Genomic DNA, 21,238 nt, shown 5'->3' with positions numbered 1-21,238 from the left:
CAGCCGGGAAAGGAGCAGTGGGACTGCGGCCGGGATGCCCAAGAGGCCGGGACCGGTATGCTCAGGACACGGCGGCCGGGACCGGGATGCCCAGGACACGTTGACCGGGACCGGGATGCTCAGGACACGGTGGCTGGGACCGGGATGCTCAAGACACGTTGACTGGGACCGGGATGCTCAGGACACGGTGGCCGGGACCGGGGTGGCCAGGACACAGTGGCCGGGACCGGGATGCTCAGGACACGGTGGCGGACCGGGCTCTGTCGCTGTGGCACATGGGCCGGGCCAGCACCACCTGGCGGCCTCCGGGAGCGGCGCCGACAGTTCCCGCGGGGCCGCCGGGGTCTGAGGTTTTCCAGCCTCCTCGTGAGCGCCCACGGTCTCCCTGGTGCTGTCAGGCCGTCACCCGTGCCGCCCTTCTTTGCTGCTCTCCAAGTGCCCGAGTCCCCCATTCCTTTCCCAGCAGTCTCCAGCATGTTTTCCAGTCCATTTTCCGCGCTCTCCCATCCCCCGCCTTCTGCAGGGAGGCGGGACCGGGTTTGCAGCCGAGGCGTGAAACCGTGTCCGTGGTGATGGAACACCGACAGCGAGGGCAGGGGCCGGGCAGGATCACGTCCCTTCATTGCCCAGAACTGAGGGTTAGGACACCAGCGCAGTCTGTCCCTTTCCAGTGACCCTTCTGCTGGCCCAGAGATGATGGCAGTGAGACGTCCCACAATCCTGTAGTGATAACCTCTCTCTCCGATACAGTAGAAAGTATTCTCCAATTAAGTCTCATTCATAAATATGAAAAAGTTACAAAAGCTAAATTCATGATGATAGACCGCTTAAAATGTTAGTGTTCACGTTTCTTTTCAAGCACATTCAGGATTTGGAGTACACAAGGGTTCTGTGTACCTTTCTTTTTGCCCAGAATGTGTAGCTTGTCTGTAGGCACGTTAATTAAGTTAATTAACCTGTTCTCCATTAATGGAGTTAAAGCTGCTGCTGGTCAACACAAACATGGAATAAAAATGCCACCTAAGAGCTAAATGTTGTTTCCTGAAAAGGTTGGCTACACGATGCCCATCGTGACCAAATAGCTCTGTAACAGCTTTGCAAACTTACATACAGTTCTGAAAAGGAGCACTGGTTTTCTCTTGCTCTCCTGTAGACTGTTCCAGCAGCATTTCATTGGTGCCACTTTCAGAGAAACGGGAACTGGACAGAAGCTGGAAACGTGTTCCCTTTCCTCCTCGTGGACAGATGTCCAGGGGAAAGAGACAGAAAACTAAAGCCAACAGAGTTAGTTGTGTCTCTGATGTTGACACTTGCAGGAACAGGTCTGCAGAATACGTAAGACTGCTCTTACCCCTGATATGGACAACTTAAAAAATTACATTATGAGATACAAGAACAATTTAGGAAGAGTTTCTCTTTTTCTTACATTATATTGAAATGAAGTTTTAATATGACTTTAGAGGAGCTGTAACTTTTTAGTCACTGGGACTGGAAGGGACCTAGTCATGTGCTCAGAAAGTATGTCTCAGGTCCAGTGTTGTAGAAGTCACAGAGACTTCAAAATTGTACAAACCAGAATAAAATTGCTCTTCCTGCAGCACCACCCAAAAGCAAACAGAATTCTCCATTGCACGCTTCAGCAGCAGCACTGGGTGCCCAGCTCAGGCTTTGGAAATCACAGATCTGCTCCCTGTCCACTGGTGACCTCCAACAAAATATCTTCTTATCCCACGCTGTGTTTTTGTCATCTTTCAATACAATCCTCTGTAAAGCACCTTTATAAATAATGTGTGCACTGTGAGGTATTTTAGCAGACGTCACACTTGTCATTTTGACAGCTGATCCAGGCGAAGCACAGGAGGGCTTGACACACAGGATTTTGCTTCCACATTTTGTTTCCCATTGCTCTGAAGATGCCCCCACAATGTTCCAAGAGGAGCTTCCTCCTCCACAGCTGTAACCCTGTTAGCTTTTCTGCCCCACAAAGCCTCTATCCATCAGCACAGATGTCCTCAGCACCCAGTGTTATCCTGACAGCAGCTGTAGTCACTGGTATGCAGCAGCAATCTAAGAGAGAAAAGTAACTGATTGTTTGAAACAGGGTGGAAAGTTGCAAATCATGGGTTACACAGCAGGTTACCTGCTTTAAACCACCTTTTGGTGCATCTGCTTCTCTTCAGTGACTTTACATTTTAGGTGAACTGAATTATGCCCAAGGTTTGTTTAGGCATCTACAGCAGATAATGCAAGTACATCAAAACCAGATACTATTGTACTACAATCTGGCAGTCTATGCAGAGCTTTCTGGAATTATTTCTATATGTATCTCTGTACATCAGCGTGCTCAGTTTGTAAGGAAACAGCCAGCACATCAGCAGGAATAAGCCAGCATCTCCACCAAAGTCCAAAATAGCCTCTTGCAGCAAGCCATCGTGCTTAAGGTTGCAATGTTTTCCCCATTATCTTCTAAACTCAGTTACTCACTGACAGCTCCTACCAGAGACCTTGCTCCCACCAGTCTGCTGGAGCTCATCCAGCTGCCTGTGCCTGCCCTGGGAAGGAACACACCAGGCTCCAGCTTCAACAGAGGAGCACAAGCCTCTTCCACCAACTCCTCCGGATCTGGAAAGGGTTGTTTCCAAATGCTGTCAGCACCAACCCTTCAGTGCTGGGCTGGCCTTTGATGAGAGAGAAAGCTCTGTGATTCTGCCCTGAGACAGCTATCTGCCATAACAAACACCACCTCCTTCCCTCCCTCTACCTGTCTTCCCAAATTAAATAGGAAGTGAATTACCTCATTCCCTCCCTTAAAAAAAGGCTGGGTCTTGTTCAAATAGAAACATGGGTTGCCTGGGCTGGGTCCAACACCAAATCCAATTAACAGAAGGACAGAGGTGAAATAAACACAGGAGAAGTTGCTTATTTTCTAAATAAGTCTAAATTTATTCATTACCCTAGTAAAAACAAAGTTTGGATTACAAGTGTCTGAACAGTATAAAAGTACAAAACAGGTCCATAGATTTCTAATACATTAATACAAAGTGCATGACTACTCATTTTGCATTACTACCAGGAATGGGAGAGGTGGGAGGGAATAGGGGAAGCAGTTGGTGGTTGAAATCTAGCAATAAATAAATAAATACAGAAGAGATGATCCGTATCAGAGCACATCCTACCACTGACACTGCAGCCTTCTTAGGTGTACAGAATTACTGATGCTGAAAACACAAATTCACATGAAATAGGTGTCTGCAAACACAGTGAGGACTCTTGCTCAAGCCCTTATTAGACCTGATCAACCAAGTTATGCCTTTATACAATCAAGTATCCATTATATCTATGGCTGGACTCAATGGGCTTAGGTCTTTTCCTACCTGAAAGATTCTATTTGGTTGAGAATAAAAGCAAGGTAAGCAGCTTTGTCCTCTCTTAAGAACCTCAGAGTTTAGGAAAAGCAAAATGAGTCCAAGGAAAGCTCTAAGCTGTAAGGCTGTGATAAGTCAAAGCCCTGTTTCCCCTGATTTTCTTTCTCTCCAGAGGTTGGCTGACCCAACAGGAGAGGAAAAAAGAAAGAAAAAAAAAAGCTTTGAGGGTAGAGGCTCCTCTTAAAACTGCATATCTTTCCCTATCTATATTTTAATTTGCTAAGTATTCCCATTTCAGGAACTGAGGCAATATGGAAATCCAGTCCTAAACCCTACCCACCACAGTATTATGCCAATGACTCTCACAAAAAAAGAAAGCTTAGAATCATAGAATACGCTGAGTTGAAGGCCCTACACAGGACACCCCAAGAATCACACCATGTAGAAATCCATTGTAGGATATCCCAGAAGAGTAATAGTTTAAAAAAAAAAATTCCTCCCTCCCCCTAAAACCAGGAAAAAAACAACCAAACAAAAAGCAGAATTCCCAACTCACGCAAGTTAAACCTTCATAAAAGGAACATAAAGCAACTGGGAGCTAAAACTGCAGCACAATCTTCCAGGAAGCTGCTTCCACCCTACAGGCAAAGCAGAGTTTGAAGGAGTGTCACAACAATTTGCACATGAGCTTGTCTGGGAATCTGTGGAGAAAGTATTATCTTTTGATCACATATGCAAACAGAGCTTCTGCCTTGATTCAGCACAGCACCATTCTTAGGAGAACTTTTCAGATTCAGTATTCACAAAAGCGTTGATCCAGCAGTTGCTTAAACAAACAAACGAAAAAGAAAAGAACAACAAAACCCAAACACAGAGAAGCACTGCAGGGGAAGGGTTTCAAAACAGTTATTGTGAATCCAGACCCCAGGCTGCAACCAGATTATGTCCCTGGATCAGAGCCTGATTTGCTTAGCAAGGGGTTTGGTTCTTTGTCAGGTCCACAATCAGGAGGAATCTTGTTTGTGGTCACATTGCAGCTGCACTGGGCCAACAGAGAGCATTACTCAGTTCTGGCTGTCATCTACACCCGACTTGGACATCAAGATGTTTCTTGGTCCACCTCTAACCACCAGGGGTTACTACACCAAGTCCAGGGTGCCTGCTACTGCCTTAAAACAAAGTCACCTCCCATTTTGCTATGTTCAGTTCTTAGGTAAATCTTAATCCTTAGCTAAGGTGGAGAGCTCTCCCATCCCTTTTTTCTCAAGAGCACTTTTATGCTGGAGGCCTTCTCAGATAGCTACCACTTGAAGTAGAGATGTGTGCAGATTACCAGTCTGTGTCACACAGGAGAGATGAAATATTTGTCTTTTTTATGTCAGTAGTATAGGGTGAAATCGCCACACCTTTAAAAATATATATTTATATAACTAGAGAGGTGATCTGTAGCATTTCTATGTATTAGTTCATCTTCATTCATTAGTTCATCTCATACATGTCTAAGAGTGAAATATTTTCTTGGAATTTAGGAAGTTTGTCAACCAACTTTTAAAGAAAAAAAAAAAAAAACAAAACAATAAACCAGAACAAAAGCCTTACAACCACTGCTTCTTTCAATACAGAAACATGTACTACATATACTTTAATATACAAACCCCATCCTCATATTCACTTAGGAAGTGAGTGTGGGGGAAAATTAGACAACCTTGCAGCAGCATTCAGCTTTGCCAAGTGTTCCATAGCATCTTAAATATTATGTACAGTCTTTCTGAAAGGATACAAACTGGCTTCAGAGTTTGTGGAATTGTAGCAGTAAAACCCAAAACAGTTCTAGGGAATAGTCTTTTGGCAGCATAGCAGGTGTCCAAAGTGAACAGTCACTTTTCTAGTATTTTTCCAGAGAATAAGAGGATCTGTATAACCTTCTGCAGCTATCCAAGGAAGTCACCACTCCTCTTGGGTGGAGATTGCTGGAGACTGGGGTCCCTCTTGTTCTGGCTTTTCAGTGGTAGACTTTTTATTGCTACAACAAGGTTTGAAGAGATGAGTGTCTATGAGGACTTCTCCAAAACGCCCTTTGTAAATAATTCCACAGCAGACCTTTTGCCTGGAAGAAATGACAGGGAGACAGATACTTTGTTTAGAATATACAGGATCCACAAACATGCAAAAAGTAAGTCTGACCCCTGACACGACTTTACTGAGCCTCCAGCCCAGAGGGCAGGGGCAAAAAGACTGCTCACAAACAGAAAACAAGTCTCTCAAAATCCACAACAGGTCTTTGGGGGGAAAAAAATCCCAACCAACCAAACGAAAAAAAGACAAGAAAAAACCAAACGTGTCTATACAAAACCAAGTCTCCCACTTTGCTTCCCAGAGAAGTTTCAGAGACAACCATCTGGGCCGAACTAACCTTGGCTACAATGCACTTGCAAACATTATTTGAGAGGAGGCAGCAAAGTCACAACAATTTCAATTGAGCAACTAGCTAGGGATTACTGTGTCACAACATGCAATAAAAGATAACAAGCTTGTCAGCTCCTAGAAAACCTTGTGGTTTTCCTCCTACTGCAGGATTCTATTTTTTTTTTTTTTTTCAAATGACTACCATCACAGGTCAACCAAATCAAATGCTATGTTTTACTGGCAAGCTGAGAGCACTCTTGTATGTAGCAACACATCGTATCTACAGGGCATAGTTTTAAGAAGAGATTATGACAGACAGGAATATAATCTGCTATTCCCCAAACCAGCAAAAATATTTCCCAGCAACTGCTTTAGTATTTAGAGAATTGCGTGAAGATAGGGGAAAATATCTTAAATACAAGGCACTTCTTTCCAAGCATGGAGAGACAGGAGTTGTATGGAATGATATCCTTATAGCAAACAAAGATGAAGAGGCAGACTCAAGCAGCATGTGTGCACAGTGAGCTTGCTGCCTGCACAGAGCTCTGCTGCTCTTTACCTTTTCCAGTAGGTGAGATCTAGGAAGGAGAACACTGGTGTCCTGCTGGCCCCAGCGCTCAGCTCCGTGTCAGAGCCATCGTCAGACTGGTTACTGTAACAGGGCGACTGAGCTGGGGAGGCACTCGAGGTCGTGCTGTGGGCATCAGAATCTGCAGGGCAAAGAACAAATGCGAGGATCAGGACACACATCCAGCGACTTACCCTCCTCCTGACTTGTGTATAGGGAGCAGAGGCTCAGATGTGTTTTAATCAACAGGAAAAACCAAACAATGACAACCCGTGTATTTCACTTGCTCCTGCCTGTTTCAATATAGAGTGTCAAGATTTGTGAAACAGACTTCAGAAGTAGATGGAATTGTTGTACATGAGGGATTGGAAAGAAGTTCAGGATCTGGCTCTTAAACACAGCCCACACAGTGTGAAATTTCCTGCTCTGAAATCACTGGGAGATCCCTCAAGACGGTGGAAATCTGTGCTCCAGACTTTCTCTCTCACTGTATATTTTCTTTCTCACCTTTTCAGGTAAAGTGCTGCAAAGCTCTTCCCAATAATGCATTATATATATAAATATACATACATACATATACACACACATATATATATATTCTCATCATGTGTTAGGTAGCATTGAGCTTTTGCTGCATCAAGACTAGGAACTACAGAGTCAGTGCAGACACACGCCTTTAACAGTGTCTACTCTCCTGCCTCTCAGCTGTCATCTCTAGCAGCTACAGTAACACAATTAGATTAACTACAGTGCCCAGAAAGAGGAGATAAAAGCTCACAGGGTCAGGGCCTTTACTGATTCTTTGGAGAATTCTCCTCCTGACTAGGTAGGATAATTGAAGGAGAGAGAGACCAAGTCAGCAACACTTAAGAAGCTGGAAAGTTTGCTTCAGAAAAAAAGCCTTAAGTGCTGACACACATTTAGAGCATAACTGGCAGATGGTTTTGTTGGAAAGCTATGAATCCAAATCTATTTGGAGAGTCCATGTACTACTGGAAAGAAATGACTGAGACTGGCAGAGGGGGGTATAAGGAAACATGGTAGGAATTTATGGGAGGGGTGTAAATCTATGGTAAAAAGTATGTATGGAAGAAAAAGACTGTAATGCTTTTTGGGAAAAGAGAGGTGAAAACGGCCATAGCACGTTACTGAAAGCAGGGAGAAGCCTCTTCCAGCTTCAGGTTCACTGAGACCTTTGCCCAAGATGTTCTTTCTAGGGATATGTCATTGAAGTGTGGGACATAAGCTACAACTGCCTGCACTTTCAAGCCAGACTCCCCATGCCCCCATGCCACCTCCCTACCTCTGTCTTGCAGCCCACCCTGCACACAAGCTCTTCCTTCTCATTGCACACCCTCCCCAAGCTGTCAGAGGATGAGAGGTGGTGAAAACAGGGAGAGCCCAAACGTGTGAGTGCAACCAGATCTAGAGGGTGATTCAGCCCAGCCAGTTAACAGTGAGCTGTGTTAGGGGAGGCTGAAGTTTATCTCCAAAATCTCTTTGGATCCACTTACTGTGCCGCTTGAATTCCTTTTGCAGTTTGCTGATTTGATTGCTCTTTATTCTGCTTCCAGACAGAGTTTTCATTTTCTTTGGTTTCAATGTTGTTTTAAGGCTGGGTCCAGCCCTGGCATCTACCACCTAAAACAGAGAAAATGCATGTCTGAATACTTGTGCATCATGCCCAGATATTGCCCCAGTCAAGACAAAGGTACTGACTGAGCTGAAGGATGTTTAAAACCCCCTTAGTTAATCCAAGGCAGTTCTGTGCACTGACACTCTTACATCTCATTTAAATCTGACTAAATCTTCCCATTTTTGACACATTCAGTTTAGAACCAAGTAACTGTTTAAGCTAATAATACAGGTCCAGTTAACAGTGTCTGCCAAGCATTTGCCTGGAGGGGTTTTTTGTTTGTTTGTTTGCTTTTAAATCATAAATGTAATTTTCAAGTAAAGTTAGTGGTAGTAATAACCATAGTTCTGCTTAGTTCTGGCTGCCATTACTATCAAGGCATCCTGGATAAAGATGATTATATACACAAGGAATCCTGATCACCCTCCCAGCCTTAGGCCTGAATTGAATTAGACCTATCGAAACAAAATATATGAGTGAAAATAGCTGCAAGATATTAGTCATTGTAATTACCTGATTAAATGAGATTGATTTATGTGTTGCTTGAGCAAATCACTTTGCTTGGGAAAAGAAAAGTAACCAATTTTGGATAAAGGCCAAACTTGGTTATTTTTTTTTAATGTCATAAGAGACTTTTGGGCAAAGTTATGAGCTTGTGAAAACGAGGAATTACAAGTTTATGAATTACAATTAAATCAGTCTGTGACTACATCTCAGGCTTGCATAATCACCATTTGCACATAAGCAGGTAGCAGCCACATAGCAGTAAATACTCCAGGAAGGATTTAGAGATGCTTAGGGTGGGAAGGGAGAGTGTGGGCAAAAGAGCAAACCCCAAACCCCTGCCAGCACCTCCCCTCTCTAGACAGAGTTACTTTTGGGGTGGAAGAGAAATTAATTACTAACATGATTCCAGTTTTTTTTGGATCCTGCTGGTAATTTTTTCCATCTTTTCACCAGAAGAACACAGGCATTGCAAATATCTCCTGAGCGAGCCTCATGGAGCCTGGTTAAAAAAAAAAATAAAAAAAGCCAAGGTCACTTAACCACAGTTAACAAAAGCACCTCCCCACTTGTTAACAGCAAGAAGTATAAAAATGGATGAATAAGCAGGTTTCTGAAATTCTTTCTGGAATTACAGTTCATCTGGGATGCTCAGACAGTGCCATTTAAAGACCAGGTCTCACTTTCCAAAAGCATTCTTCCACACAGAAATAAAAGGTGTCACAATCTGCCTCCAGAGGGGCACTGAAAACAACAGCCCCATCACCTGCAGGTTTTGGAATTCTTTCCCCCAAAACCAAGACACAATTGCAGTGGAGTGGTTAGTTTGGAGCAGGAGAAATAATCATGTTATTCAAATGTACAACTTGGGAACAAACATCCAAAGCTTACTCAGGTCTTAACTTTCTCACAGAGCTTCAAGGATGAGTAATAAACATCACCTAACACACTCCCACATGAGCATGGGATAAGGTTTCTGAAACAGCAGTCACTGGAATGACAGCAATACTTGCCTCCTCTAACAAGCTTTCTTCAGGAACCATCACTACTGCTAATCCATGCTAAAAGAAATATAACAGGGAAACACTCTAGAATTTTTCTGCTATTTAAATAGGAAGACTTTGGATCATTTAAAGGTGAATGAGGCAGGCTCAAGAAACCATTATTAGCCCAGCGTTTAGTCTGCATTTTTACCTTGGCAAACATATTTCAGATAGCACGATAACAATGGTCCTGGTAAACTGCAAGCTGCTTTACTGCAGTTAAAACCAACAAGCACCAAAAAAAAAGCAATGGATCTGCACACAGCCTTTGGCTGCCAAGGACAGTAGTCAAGAAATATGATAAGGAAAACTGTCACTGCCAGACTTACGTACAAAAAATCCAAGGTAAATACAAAGCACTCTGAAGTTCACTACATGAAAAGAGTGTTTCTAGAAAAAGTGGGTTTTTTTGTGAACTTGTGTTTGTGAACTTTATAAAATTTCAAAGCTCTTCAAAAGTATTCAAAAAAATGGAAAGATCACCAGAAATCTCTAGTATTTATAGTTTTATTTATCAATGCTTTTAAGTAATGTTACCTAACTGGAAAGCTAATAACTTTCCAAGAGAATGGTTTTCTAATAAGAAGTTTTAATAACATATTGCTATGTCCTATTTGAACAAAGACACCAATATTTCTAACAGGGTACTCTGCATAAAACCTGCTGAAACTGCTAGATATTTACTCATCAAGTTTTATCTAACATTCTGGAATCTTCAGAGCCACTGAAAGCCCCCATGGATCTGTAGAGTTCATTATATTTTTTTTTTGTGTAGGTGTTTACACCTCTATGGAACCAGCAAAAAAATGCACAGTCTGAGAGAAGTCTAAAATCCTTGATCTTTGTTGTTACGAGTTACCGGCTCTCCCCTGGCAGTGACAGCAGATTGAAAATCAAGTGGCACACACAGCAGCAGAGGCTGCAGCCCCTCCTGCTCTGCCCAGGAAAGCTGTGAGGAAGCTGAAGCCTTTTCCCACCCCTCCCCTCTGCTAACCTAATCTTTCAGGCTTTCAGGGCAAGCAGGACAGTACATCAGGTTTGCAGCTTAGAGATCAATGCCAGAACTGCTGACTAAGGCGGGAATCTTACCCAAAACAATTCTGAAAATCCTTTTCGTAACGTTTGCTGTCAGTGAAACGAGAACTCGAAGACTTAGCTCTGCAAATACAGCAGCCCTCTATACTCCGGTACATCTTCGGTTTGTGAAAGCCAAACATCTTTTCCTCCCAGCTGTACCCTGTGAAAACAAACAGACACTGGTGTTAATTATCACTCTTAGATAATGACAGAAAAAATCTGCTAGATTAGGGCATAGTGTTTTTATCCCACGTTGCCTCAGAAGAACAAACGCACCTAGAATGCAGTTGTTAAAAAATTATATCATTAACAGCTGGAATATTAAGCAATACCCAGCAGGTCCTATAACAAGCTCAATTACTGCACTAATCTACTGCAAGGGCACGTCTACAACAGCACAACCCTGAAGTGTGAGTGCAGCCAACCTGGCCAGTGGAAGCCCTGTGCATGTGGCAAAAGAGGATGAGGACAGGCCATGTGAACCTGCCCAAGCCCATGGATAAGGAGCTGGCAGCTGAACTCTGGGTCACCGAACTACTTCATCAACACCACCACCAGTGCTGGTTGCAAACAGCCCTGGCAAACTTTGCTGAGTGAGTAGGAGTGGTTTTAAATGAACTGCACTCACACCCTTAGGCTGTAGGGCAGACATACCTGAAAAGCTGCTCTAAAAACAGCATGGTGGGAGAGTCTCACCCAGCTCTCAATGGCCCTGTCTGCACTGCAGGACCCAGCAGCACTTCTCTGTTCTCAGGGCCTGGAAGAGCATCCCAGCTCCATGTCAGCACATGCTCTGCTCTTGCCCTCCTGCCTTCCCCACCCTGCTTTCCATGGGAAGGAAACCTAGCCAGGGAAGAAAGGGCCAGGGAGCAGGACCCTGGGGCGCATCTCAGTGTGTGCCTACCACACATCCTCACCAAGAAGGATGGAACTCCAGCCACAGAGAAGTTGCTGCTTTGTAACCAACAGCTCTGCAAACTTGGCATCAGCCCAGAAAGCCAAAAACACCCTCCTGGTCTCAGAGATCTGCCTAATCTTTTCAGTACTCAAGGCTGGGATTTGCTATCAGAGCAGGTATCGTACAGTGGAGGTGTTTTCCAGGCAGAAACTTCCAAGTTAGTTACTGCAGCCACCACGACAAAGAGCCCTTTAACACATGCTGACCCCCCACCAAACCAGTTCTCCCCTAAGCCGGTTGTTCCCCAGCGCAGACTCCTGTCAGGCACAGTCTGACACAGCATGAGACGCTGTCAGAGCAAACAGGGTTCCCACAGCACTTCAAAACCCCAAACCAACAACCGGGCAAGGCTGCTGCGCTCCTGGCACCGGGCCTGGACACACAGCAAGTCCTCACAGGCCACACAGCATCTGCCTCATAACACAGGCAGGGCTGTGCCAAGACGTTCTCCTTTGAACAGACCCCGGTGCAAGGTTTGCCTCAGCCACCTGCTGCAAGGAGAGAGCAGCCACCTCTGCTGCTCACCACACACCGAGGGTGCAGAGACAGGACACGCCTCGGGCTGCAGGAAGCTCCAGGAGAAGAGGTTCCCACTGCTGAGAACTTCTGCTTTAAAAAAAATTAAAATTGGATGGAGCCATGCAAATAACACAGCATTTCCCTCTCCTTCCTTAACAAAGGCCAAGCTGCTGAATTCTTTAAGTTAACAAAAAAGCTACAGAATGACCCAGCAGCTTAGGAAGGACTTTCAAGAGAGGAGCAACTCCATCACTTGTGCAGTGTGGTGAAGGAGAACTCTCAGTCACTTCTCAGTCCCAGGTATTACAATCCAGCTCAGGTTACTGGTTAATGTTTGTGGCATAGGCATCTGTCCCCAGATCTTCCACCTTCAGAAAGCTAAGAGCTGTAATCCTTTTACCCTCCAGTGGTACAGAGAGAAATAACCCGAAATCTTTCATCTACGCTGCCAGGACTTGCCACATCATTATGGCAATAAAGTATTTTGAAAGGCAGGTTCAGGTGAGGTCAGAAACACACTTCCACAACACGACCATACCCAGTGTCACACTCGCCCGACTGACAGGGAGATCACACGCAACAGGAAACGATCTCGTGCATTTCTGCGGGACCACAGCAAAAGCTGGGGAACCATCCAAACCCTGCCACAGTCCTACACAGAGGTGAAAATACATCATCCCCCCACCTCAGGTGGGAAGATCAAGAGTATAGGAGCACAGCAAAAAGAAACATGTAGTTTCTCAGGTTCCTGAGAACAAGAGAAAAGTAAAAATTGTGTCCAATACTGTTGGATAATACTCTGACACAAAATCCATTGAGAAACCGGTTTCCAGCTGGAAGTGTAACATGTTTGCATTACAGTCTAGCATATAGGAGACCACTTGGTGCTCACTGAGGTTGTGGCTCTTTGCAATTACTACTGCATCGACATTTAGGAGGACTCAACTCTCCATAAGGCTTGTCTTGACCTTGTAGAGCCTGTTGGTGGCAAGGGACTTGCTCAAGCTGAATGCCAGGGAGTTCCTCCAAGCCTAGGAGAGAGATGGAGAGGATAAATCTTTCCTTCCCACCTGTCCCAGCTCATACTGTCTTCTACAGTCTTGGAGTGCTGAATTCCTGCTGAATTCACCTAGGGCTATGTTCTCCCAAGGTTAACTTGTGCAAATATCCAGCAAAGTCACCCCAAATGGTGTCAGGCTTTTTAGGAGACACACAGCTCCCTGTATTAGTACGGCATTGGCCTGAAGGCCAGGAGCAGATCTAGTAAGTAAAAAAAGGTATCCAAGTAGCGACCTGCTGAACAGGCTTATTGGGGGATGGTTACTCTGAACTGCTCTCAGCCTCTGCTGGAGGTGTAGCAAATGAATGCATAGCCAAAGCAGGTAAGTATTCCCAAGCTGTCAAGAAAATAAACAACACAGTATCTAGGCAAACACTCGGAGTATTTAGTTTCTTAGCACCCAATGTGCTTCTTCTTAAAGAGATGCTCTTGAGGATATTGCTTGACAAGCCTCTGGAGATGCAAAAGCATGCTCACCTGGGAATTTTCAACTTCCAAGCAGCAATTTTAGATGTTGTTTGACTACTCCAATGTTAAATCTGTGGTCTGGTACTTTTCTTTAGGAAGTCAAAGACTAATTGCAGACACGAAGTTCATCAGTGCTGCCAAACTTAAGCAGCAAGAAAATCTTGACTGCTATGTGACAAGAAACAACTACCAACAATGTAGTTTACTTTGTGATCCTGTTTCTTACAGCAATACAGACAATGATAAGATGATCTCTGTCACCAGCTGGTATTCATACCACAGTAGAACAAGATGCATGTTTTACAATCAGTGTTCTGGCAAAGACTGGAAAACACATATATCCTGAAAATATTTTGGCGTGCACCATTGCTGCCATTTTCACAGGAGTAGCTTTTCAACACCATCTTTCAATAGAAGGGAAACTAGTGCCATCTGTTTCCCACTTGATGAATGGTCAGCAATGGTATTACCACACATCATGCCTGAATGGGGAAGAGTTAGTAGCAAAACCACAAGTTAAACAGATTTCTCTGACAACTGCATCCACGTGCAGTTATAAATGGAAGGCATCAGTCCAGTTACACATTTAATCCTAAACAGCTGCCATTTGACCATTATACACTAAATATTCAGTCAGCTGGAGAGCTTAATAGCTAATATGGACTTAGAAGTAAATATTACTGTGCCCTTTAAAAGGTTTAACTTGAAAGCTTTGCAATTTAGATCTCAAATTAGAACCAGAGAGTTAGGATGCCAGCTGCCCTAACACCTGAATCTTAGCTGTGGAACTTCAACCATGTGAAATTTGGGACAGATTTTTTTTTAAGAAAAGGCAAGTAGAAACTAAGTAACTTGCTTAAAAGTTAAAAAGCATTACACAACATAATTCTGCCAAATCTAAGCATGTTATTAATGCTATTTAACTTTGTTATTATTTGCCAAATTTAAGCATGTTATTAAAATGTATCAGCAGTTGTGATACATTTTCACAGAAGTGAAAGGGACAAATCTCAAAAAAAAAAAGAACCAGAAACCTTAGCAGAGCATTGTCATTCTGCAGAAATGAAGGTTTATCTTGACTAGTTAGAAAGCAATATTCCCCCAAGCCAGGGGAAAAGTGACCCTCCTCACTCCCTCTCCACAGCTTCTCCTTGCATAAGGTGCTATTCCCCCAAGTTCTGCTTTATACAACTGTTTTAGCAACTTGAATGGACTCAGAAAAGTCTCCAGGAAAATGCTCTCTCCATTCTTCTGCCCTCCAACTTTTGAAAAAGCAGCATCAAAACCAGAACTGTTAAGTTATGAAGACTCAGGAAGAGAAAAGTAGTGGAAAAAAATCCCCACACCCTGCTAATTACCTTTGTGAAAGGCTGGTACAAAGAAGCATGTGTGTGAAAATGGTTTCATGTTTTTGTTACCTGTCAGGACTAGAATTTGGTGCTTAAGTTTTCTTTGCAGAATTTAATTTGATGATCTAAATGAAAAGGAAGCCGTGCCTCAGATGCTCATTAAGTTTTCAAGTTAGTGAAGACCTTCTGAACTCTTTCAGATCTTAAAGTAAGCTGAGCCACTTTCATTTGCTTTTCCAGATTCCTTTTGCATTCTTTCTGATCACCCAAGAAGAATGAAAACCTTTTATAATAGAAAGGCCAGAATTCCTAGAAGACAGGCATGTCTCCTTTGTAACACAATTACCAGGCCACTGGGAATGAACACGCTCACCTGCTTCTTGCAAAGCTGAAAGAGAAACATTCCCTGGAGTTACAAGAGAGAAGAGGCATGCCAGTCCAAATACTCAGCATCCTCCTCTCCTCCCATCTCCCCACTCTGACCTGGGATCATTCACCCTTTAAGCAACCCAGAACTCCCAATACCTTTGTCAGAGAGAGCAACGGTTTGATTTTCCTTTCTCTGTACACAGCAGCCTTGGCACAGCCTCCCTGAAGCTGGGCTAAAGAAAAATACCATCTACCTACATATGTTCATGCAGCTGGTCCCTGTCAGCGAAAATCTCACAATTGTCATCCCTACAGCATTTCCTTGAAACTAAGAAACACAGCCAAAATGATTCTATTTTTTTTTTTCCTTCTAAAGGGAACAAAACTGATGCCTTAATATAGAAAGAACATAGGTGCTCTCTGCCTTTTGCATCTGCAAGAGCATACACCCAGGCATATGCACACACATGAGAAATGCTTCCAAAGCTGTCGACAGCGCCAGAAGCAGAGTTGCTTGTCTCACAATAAATTCTTGGGCCTGTCCCCCTGCTGAAATAAACTGCAATAGCTCTACTAAAAATCAACTGTAAGACAGAACTGTACATCCACAGGGAGACTGATCTGTATCAGAGACTCAACATAAACATACCTCCCCTGAGTTTACAGGCTGTTGCAAAAAACCCTCGGAAGAGAAGTTAAAATTGGATCCCCCTTAAAAAAAGAACATTTGAACATGCACAGAGCCAGAATTAATCTAATCGGAGCTGTCTGAAAATGCAACTTCAGTATCTACAAAAATATTTCTTTCCTGTCATCTGTCCCTACAGTTTAAAACAGGGGTACTAATAACCATAACCTTTGAATTGTGCATACTGTACACTCTTCTGGTCCCCTATATCCTCAGATTTTCCTTCCACTTTCCTTCCTCTCTCCACCCAAAATAATTTTACTTAGAGGAAAGCTGTACTTGGCTATTATAGCCCAGGAACACCCAAATGTCACAGCACGCTGTGGAGTTCTCACTTGATGAGCTGAGCAAAACATAAAAAGGTGAAAACTACATCTTGAGGAATCTTTCTTCTGACAAATAAGTAACTCACTCTTCTTTTGCTGAAATCTCAGCACAGCCAGTGCACTCAGCAGCAACTACTAAGCACTTATAAAAGATCAAACTGGACATTTCTTTCCCATGTTTCCGTCTCCATGGCATCATGGCTGGAACGAGCTGTTCCTAGTTACATTTTCAGAAGCAGCCAAGTCACAAAGAAGCCCACTCACCTGTTGGATCTTCCCTGGGAAGGAAGTTCCTATCTCATTTAAGCTTGAGAACTGAAAGGCTGTGCCACGTGGGTGTTCCTCTGAACTGCCATGTGGTTAGTGCTCCAGAAGGGATAGGCCAAAGCATGAAAACAATAATCAGTAAGATTTGCATAAGGGGAAAAAAAATTCTAAACCTGTCCCACCTGCAGACATTCCACCTTGAAAGACAACTTCCCCCTGCCTGAAACTCCTATTGCATAACTAACACCACACTCAGCCTGAGCATGAGCCCAGCAAGGAAAACTGGGATGTTCTGAAACGTGCTGGAGTTCAGTCTGTGATGCTTATCAGTCACCACAGCTGCTGCGAAGCTGTCTGCAAGTACCTGCTACTGAAAAAGCATCACAGGCACTTGAGATCATGAGACACCGAAGTTTTGGTTTGTGTTTTTGTGGCTGGGTTCTTTTATGTTGTTTTTAAAGAGGGTAACATACCTGGATGGGGACTTGAACAGAAGGAGCAGTAATTATTTGGCAGAATAGCCGAAGTGACTTCTTTAAAAAGGATACATTTCCATGTCCTTAACCAGTATTTCTGGTCATTTCACTTGGACTTTGGACCGAGCACATTCTACAGAAATGCAAAGGCTTGAGTTGTGAAATGGAGTCCTGCCCAGGAATTTTTCAAGTCCCAGCTTCACTGGCTTCTTCTATGTGTTAAAAACAAGTGCTACAGGGGGTGCAAGAATGAAGCTGATCGTCAAGTAGGACGCCGTGGATGTTGTTCATGTCATTATGAAAGAGGTACAAGGCATCAGGTGTTAAGAATCAATAGAGTTAGCTGACACAGAAAGAGCTGTTCGGCACGAGTGAGACAACAAACCGTCACAGTTTAAACTTTATTTTTAGCCTCTGTGAACTTATCGGCTGTTTTAACATCTTCTACAAAGAAGTCAGTGATATTTTCTTCTTGAAGGAAGACTGAATTCATAGGCAATTAGCTCCTTTTAGAGAATGAAGTGAGGAGGAATTTTTCCCAGAGGCTCTGGCATTCGATTCCACCTACTTTCAGTGGGAGTTGGATGCTGCATGCCTGCGGGTGTGTTTGAAAACCCCGACTTGTTACTTGCTGTTTCTCCACCAGGGACCACAGATCTCCAAGAGAACAAAAGTTCAACGGTGTACCAAAGGAGTTGAGTGTCCAGTGGTATCAGCAGAAAGGTTTCCAGTTCACTGTCTGTCCCTGTGGTGCAGAGTTTGTGCAATCTTTTGTTTTAAAAAGCTGTAAACGACACAGCGGATCTGTCTGCGTGCAGTCTGCTGACCAGGGGGTGCACACACCCTGCACACAGCTGCCAGGAACAGTCTCAGCTTTGGAAGCAAGCACACAGCAGTAAAGGAGTTTGCCGAGGACTTACCCTCACGGACTACCTTGTCCGAAGAGCGCAACACTTGCGTGCACGGCTGTCAGCCTTCCTAAGCACCAAATTGAAACTCCAAGTAGAAAAAGAGCATCGCAGGCTGTGCTCAAGCACAACCACTGCTGTTGCAGTTGTGGGCTCAATGCAGGACGCTGGGCTTTCTCCTGCCGCTCTCCAGCCACGAGGGGAGGATGGCAGGGCCCGGCCTCCAGCCCAGACACGTGTTCAGGGCACAGCGGCGGGCAGCATCCTGCATCGGCTGCCTGCAGCCTGCATCGGCTGCCTGCACAGCCACAGCGCCGGGGGGCAGCTCCCAAGGTTTTTGCAATTGTAATGTTCATTGAATAATTTAGACGCGAAGGACGGGCCATCAGTCGGGGACAAGGCTCTTTGTAGGATGAACCGGGGCCGTTCCCGCCAGGAAAGCGCCGCTGGGAGGGCTCCGGGGCAGGCGGGATTCAGCCCTGCTCGCTGCGTGCGAGCACGGCCCCAGTAAACAACAGGTTTGGCAGGTCCCTTTAAATCCCTTCAGCTACACGCATCCGGACAGGGGGGATACGGGAGGAGACGGCAACTTTTATCTCTCCAAAGTGAGAGCGCGACACAAAACAAAACACCAAACCCTAAACAGCAGCACCAAAAAAACGCCCAAAAAGGCAGGGCTCGGTCGCGCCGCTCCCGCCGGGCACCGCGTGGCCCCGGGCACGGCCCCGCTCCCCCCGTTAGCGGAGCGGCGGCGCCGGGAACAAAGACCCCCCCGGGGCACACGACCTAGTTTCGCGGGCGGCCCCGCCGGTCAGGTGGAGCCGCGGGAGCGCACACGCGGGTGGCCGCAGCGCCCCCGCCCCGCGCGGGGCTGCCGAGCGCTCAACTCGCCGAAAGACGAGTAAAATTAAAAATAAATTAGAAGAGCACAGGAAGGGGAAGGCGACGCGCCAGGGAGGAAAGCCCCGAGCGCGGAGGTGGGCGCTGCGAGGCGGCCCCGGCGCGGCAAACGCCGCCCCACCACGCGGTCCGGAGCAGCCGCCCCATCCGGCGCGGGGGGAAGCGGGGATGGAGCCGCGGCCGCACCGCCGAGGATCCGGAGCCCGTTCCGGCGCGGTGACGGCCGTGCTCCGCCGCCCCCTTCTCCTTCCCCCCCGCCCCAGGCCGGTTCCTCATGGCTCAGCCCTGACGTAATTCAAACATGGCAACAGTTTCACTTCAAAGGGCTGTCGCGGACCTCCCGGCAACGCGGGCACGCCGCGGAGGGGGCGACTAGAACCCCCAGACCCCGGGGCATCCCCGGAGGGGCCGGCGGGGCCCGCCCGCCCCGGTGCCGTGCGCGCAGCGCGGTGCCGTGCGGAGCGCGCGTGCATCCAAAGTTTCACCGCTCCTCCAAACTCCTCCAAAACCGGCAGGCAGCCCCTAAAAAACACCGTCCCGCGCACGACAAGTGTCAGCCCGCCGACACTCGCCAGCCGGGGCCGAGCCCCCGTGGGGCGCGGACGAGCGCTGTCCCCCGGCGCGCCGGGGAGCCGCTCCGCCCGCAGCACATGCGAGCCCTTTGTTTTCCCTGCAGCCGGGCGCTGCCTACGTGCCGCGCCGGGGGCACGCCGGCCGCCCCGCGCCGCGCAGCCCTCCGCAGCCCCCAGTCAAAACTTGTTGGAGCCGGGCGCGGGCACACGCCAGCAGCAGGAACGGGAGCTGCCCGCACCGGCGCAGAGCTACGGGAGCTGCAGGACGCCATCGCCGCCCGCCGCACCGTCCCCACGCCGGCGACGCCGCGCACCGGGCCGGGGGCAGGACGGGGAAGGCCCCACGCCGCGACCTGTGCCACCGACGGCACGTGTCCCGCCAGCCCACGGCCGCACGTCGTGCCCCTCTCCAGCGTGCTCGGACTCGGACCCCCCCGCAATTACCAACGATAAGTGGAAACAATAAGAACTGCCCCACTCTCCCCCCACGTGAAACACGAGGAAGGAGAGATGGCGGGCACTAGCGGGTCCCCCTACCCTCCGCCACGCCGCTGGCACCAACTTGTGCGCGGGCGCTACAGGTGTGCGCAGCGGGGCGCGCCGGGGCCGCACCTGCGGCGCCCGCTCCGCACCGGCGGGGCCATGCCGCCCGCGTGGCGAGCCAGGGCAGCCGCGGCCCGGGAAAGGCGCCCTGCAGCCCGTCATCGCCAAACAGCCCGGTTTTCCAAACCCGCTCCGCACCTTGGGACTGCTTTCGGAGTTCAATTATCGGGAACTGGCTACTCTTTCCTCCCACAGAGTTGGAGATTTAATCGTACTTTGCGATGGGGGAGCAGAAGTCAGAGTTCTAGGGATGGGTCCGCAACAATGCGGGAGGCGTTCCTCTCCGCTCGCACATCCTTTAAAATTCTACTAATCGCAGAAAAAAACCGGGGGAAACGCCGCTCACAGAAGCCACGCGCGTGTTTAAGTGTTTCAAGGCGGCAAACTCCTTTTGCCGCTGCAAAACTGTGGACAAGCTCCGGGAAGTAACTTGTGAACAGAAACCACCGGCTGCTGGGGAAAAAAAAATTAATAAATCCCAGCACGACCGAAAAAAAGGAAACCCACCGAGAGCAAACAGAACAAAACAAAACAAACAAACAAAAACCCCGAACAAGAAGAAACAAGCGGCCACAAAAGTCAGTCCGAGCCCGCCGCTCCCTCTCGCCCGTCCCTTCGCTCCCTCCGGCCCGAGAGAAGGGGAAGGCATCACTCACCGCCGCTGCGCCCACCAACACCCGTGCGGTGCGCGGCGCTCCCGCCGCTGCGCGCGCTCCCCGGCTCCCCCCGCTCTGCCGCCGGCGCGGGCGGGCGCGCGGCCCCTCCCACCGCGCCGCCCCGCCCCTCGGCCGCTCTGCGCACGCGCCGTTCCCACGGCTCCGTTCTCTTCAATCGAGCCCGGCCGGCGGCGCGCGCCCCGTTGTCCTTTTAAGGCAGAAAGGGCCGCGCGGGAAGCGCGGGAGGGGGCGGGGCCGCCCCGGCGGCGGAGGTGACTTCACGCGCGCGCCCCCGCCCCGCCCCGGCCCCCCGCACCTGCCTCGCGCCGCCCCGCCCCGCCCCGCGCCGGAACGGCCCCCGCGGGACCGCCCCGCACAACAGCCCGCAAACATCACCGCAAACACAGCACAAACATCACCGCAAACACAGCACAGCGCCCAGACAGCCCCGGACACACAGCCCCGGACACACTGCCCCGAACACACTGTCCAGCCCCGCAGACACAGCCCAGCCCCGCAG

The 21,238-nt window shown here is 47.4% G+C and overlaps 1 protein-coding gene across 1 annotated transcript; it reads right to left on the bottom strand.

Annotated features, from left to right (window-relative positions):
- Positions 1-2,919: 2,919 nt before the first annotated feature.
- SINHCAF (SIN3-HDAC complex associated factor) lies at positions 2,920-20,818 on the bottom strand. Its single transcript, XM_066319760.1, has 6 exons — positions 20,719-20,818; positions 10,612-10,759; positions 8,882-8,981; positions 7,854-7,980; positions 6,331-6,481; positions 2,920-5,472 (listed from the first exon to the last, which is right to left on the bottom strand). The coding sequence occupies exons 2-6, from the start codon at positions 10,737-10,739 to the stop codon at positions 5,310-5,312; spliced, it is 669 nt and encodes a 222-aa protein (XP_066175857.1). The 5' UTR covers positions 10,740-10,759; positions 20,719-20,818; the 3' UTR covers positions 2,920-5,309.
- Positions 20,819-21,238: the final 420 nt, after the last annotated feature.

The sequence above is a fragment of the Sylvia atricapilla genome, chromosome 5, assembly GCF_009819655.1.
Source record: "Sylvia atricapilla isolate bSylAtr1 chromosome 5, bSylAtr1.pri, whole genome shotgun sequence".
NCBI lineage: Eukaryota > Metazoa > Chordata > Aves > Passeriformes > Sylviidae > Sylvia > Sylvia atricapilla.
This window is presented reverse-complemented; position numbering and strand designations above follow the sequence as displayed.

Excerpts from the sequence above, each read along its gene's own strand:
- SINHCAF (XM_066319760.1), bottom strand. The coding sequence starts at position 10,739 with ATGTTTGGCTTTCACAAACCGAAGATGTACCGGAGTATAGAGGGCTGC. Across the intron at positions 8,982-10,611 it reads GATTTTCAGAATTGTTTTGG|GCTCCATGAGGCTCGCTCAG; the intron begins GTAAGATTCCCG and ends TTTTTTAACCAG. Across the intron at positions 7,981-8,881 it reads CCAAAAAAAACTGGAATCAT|GTGGTAGATGCCAGGGCTGG; the intron begins GTTAGTAATTAA and ends TCTCTGTTTTAG.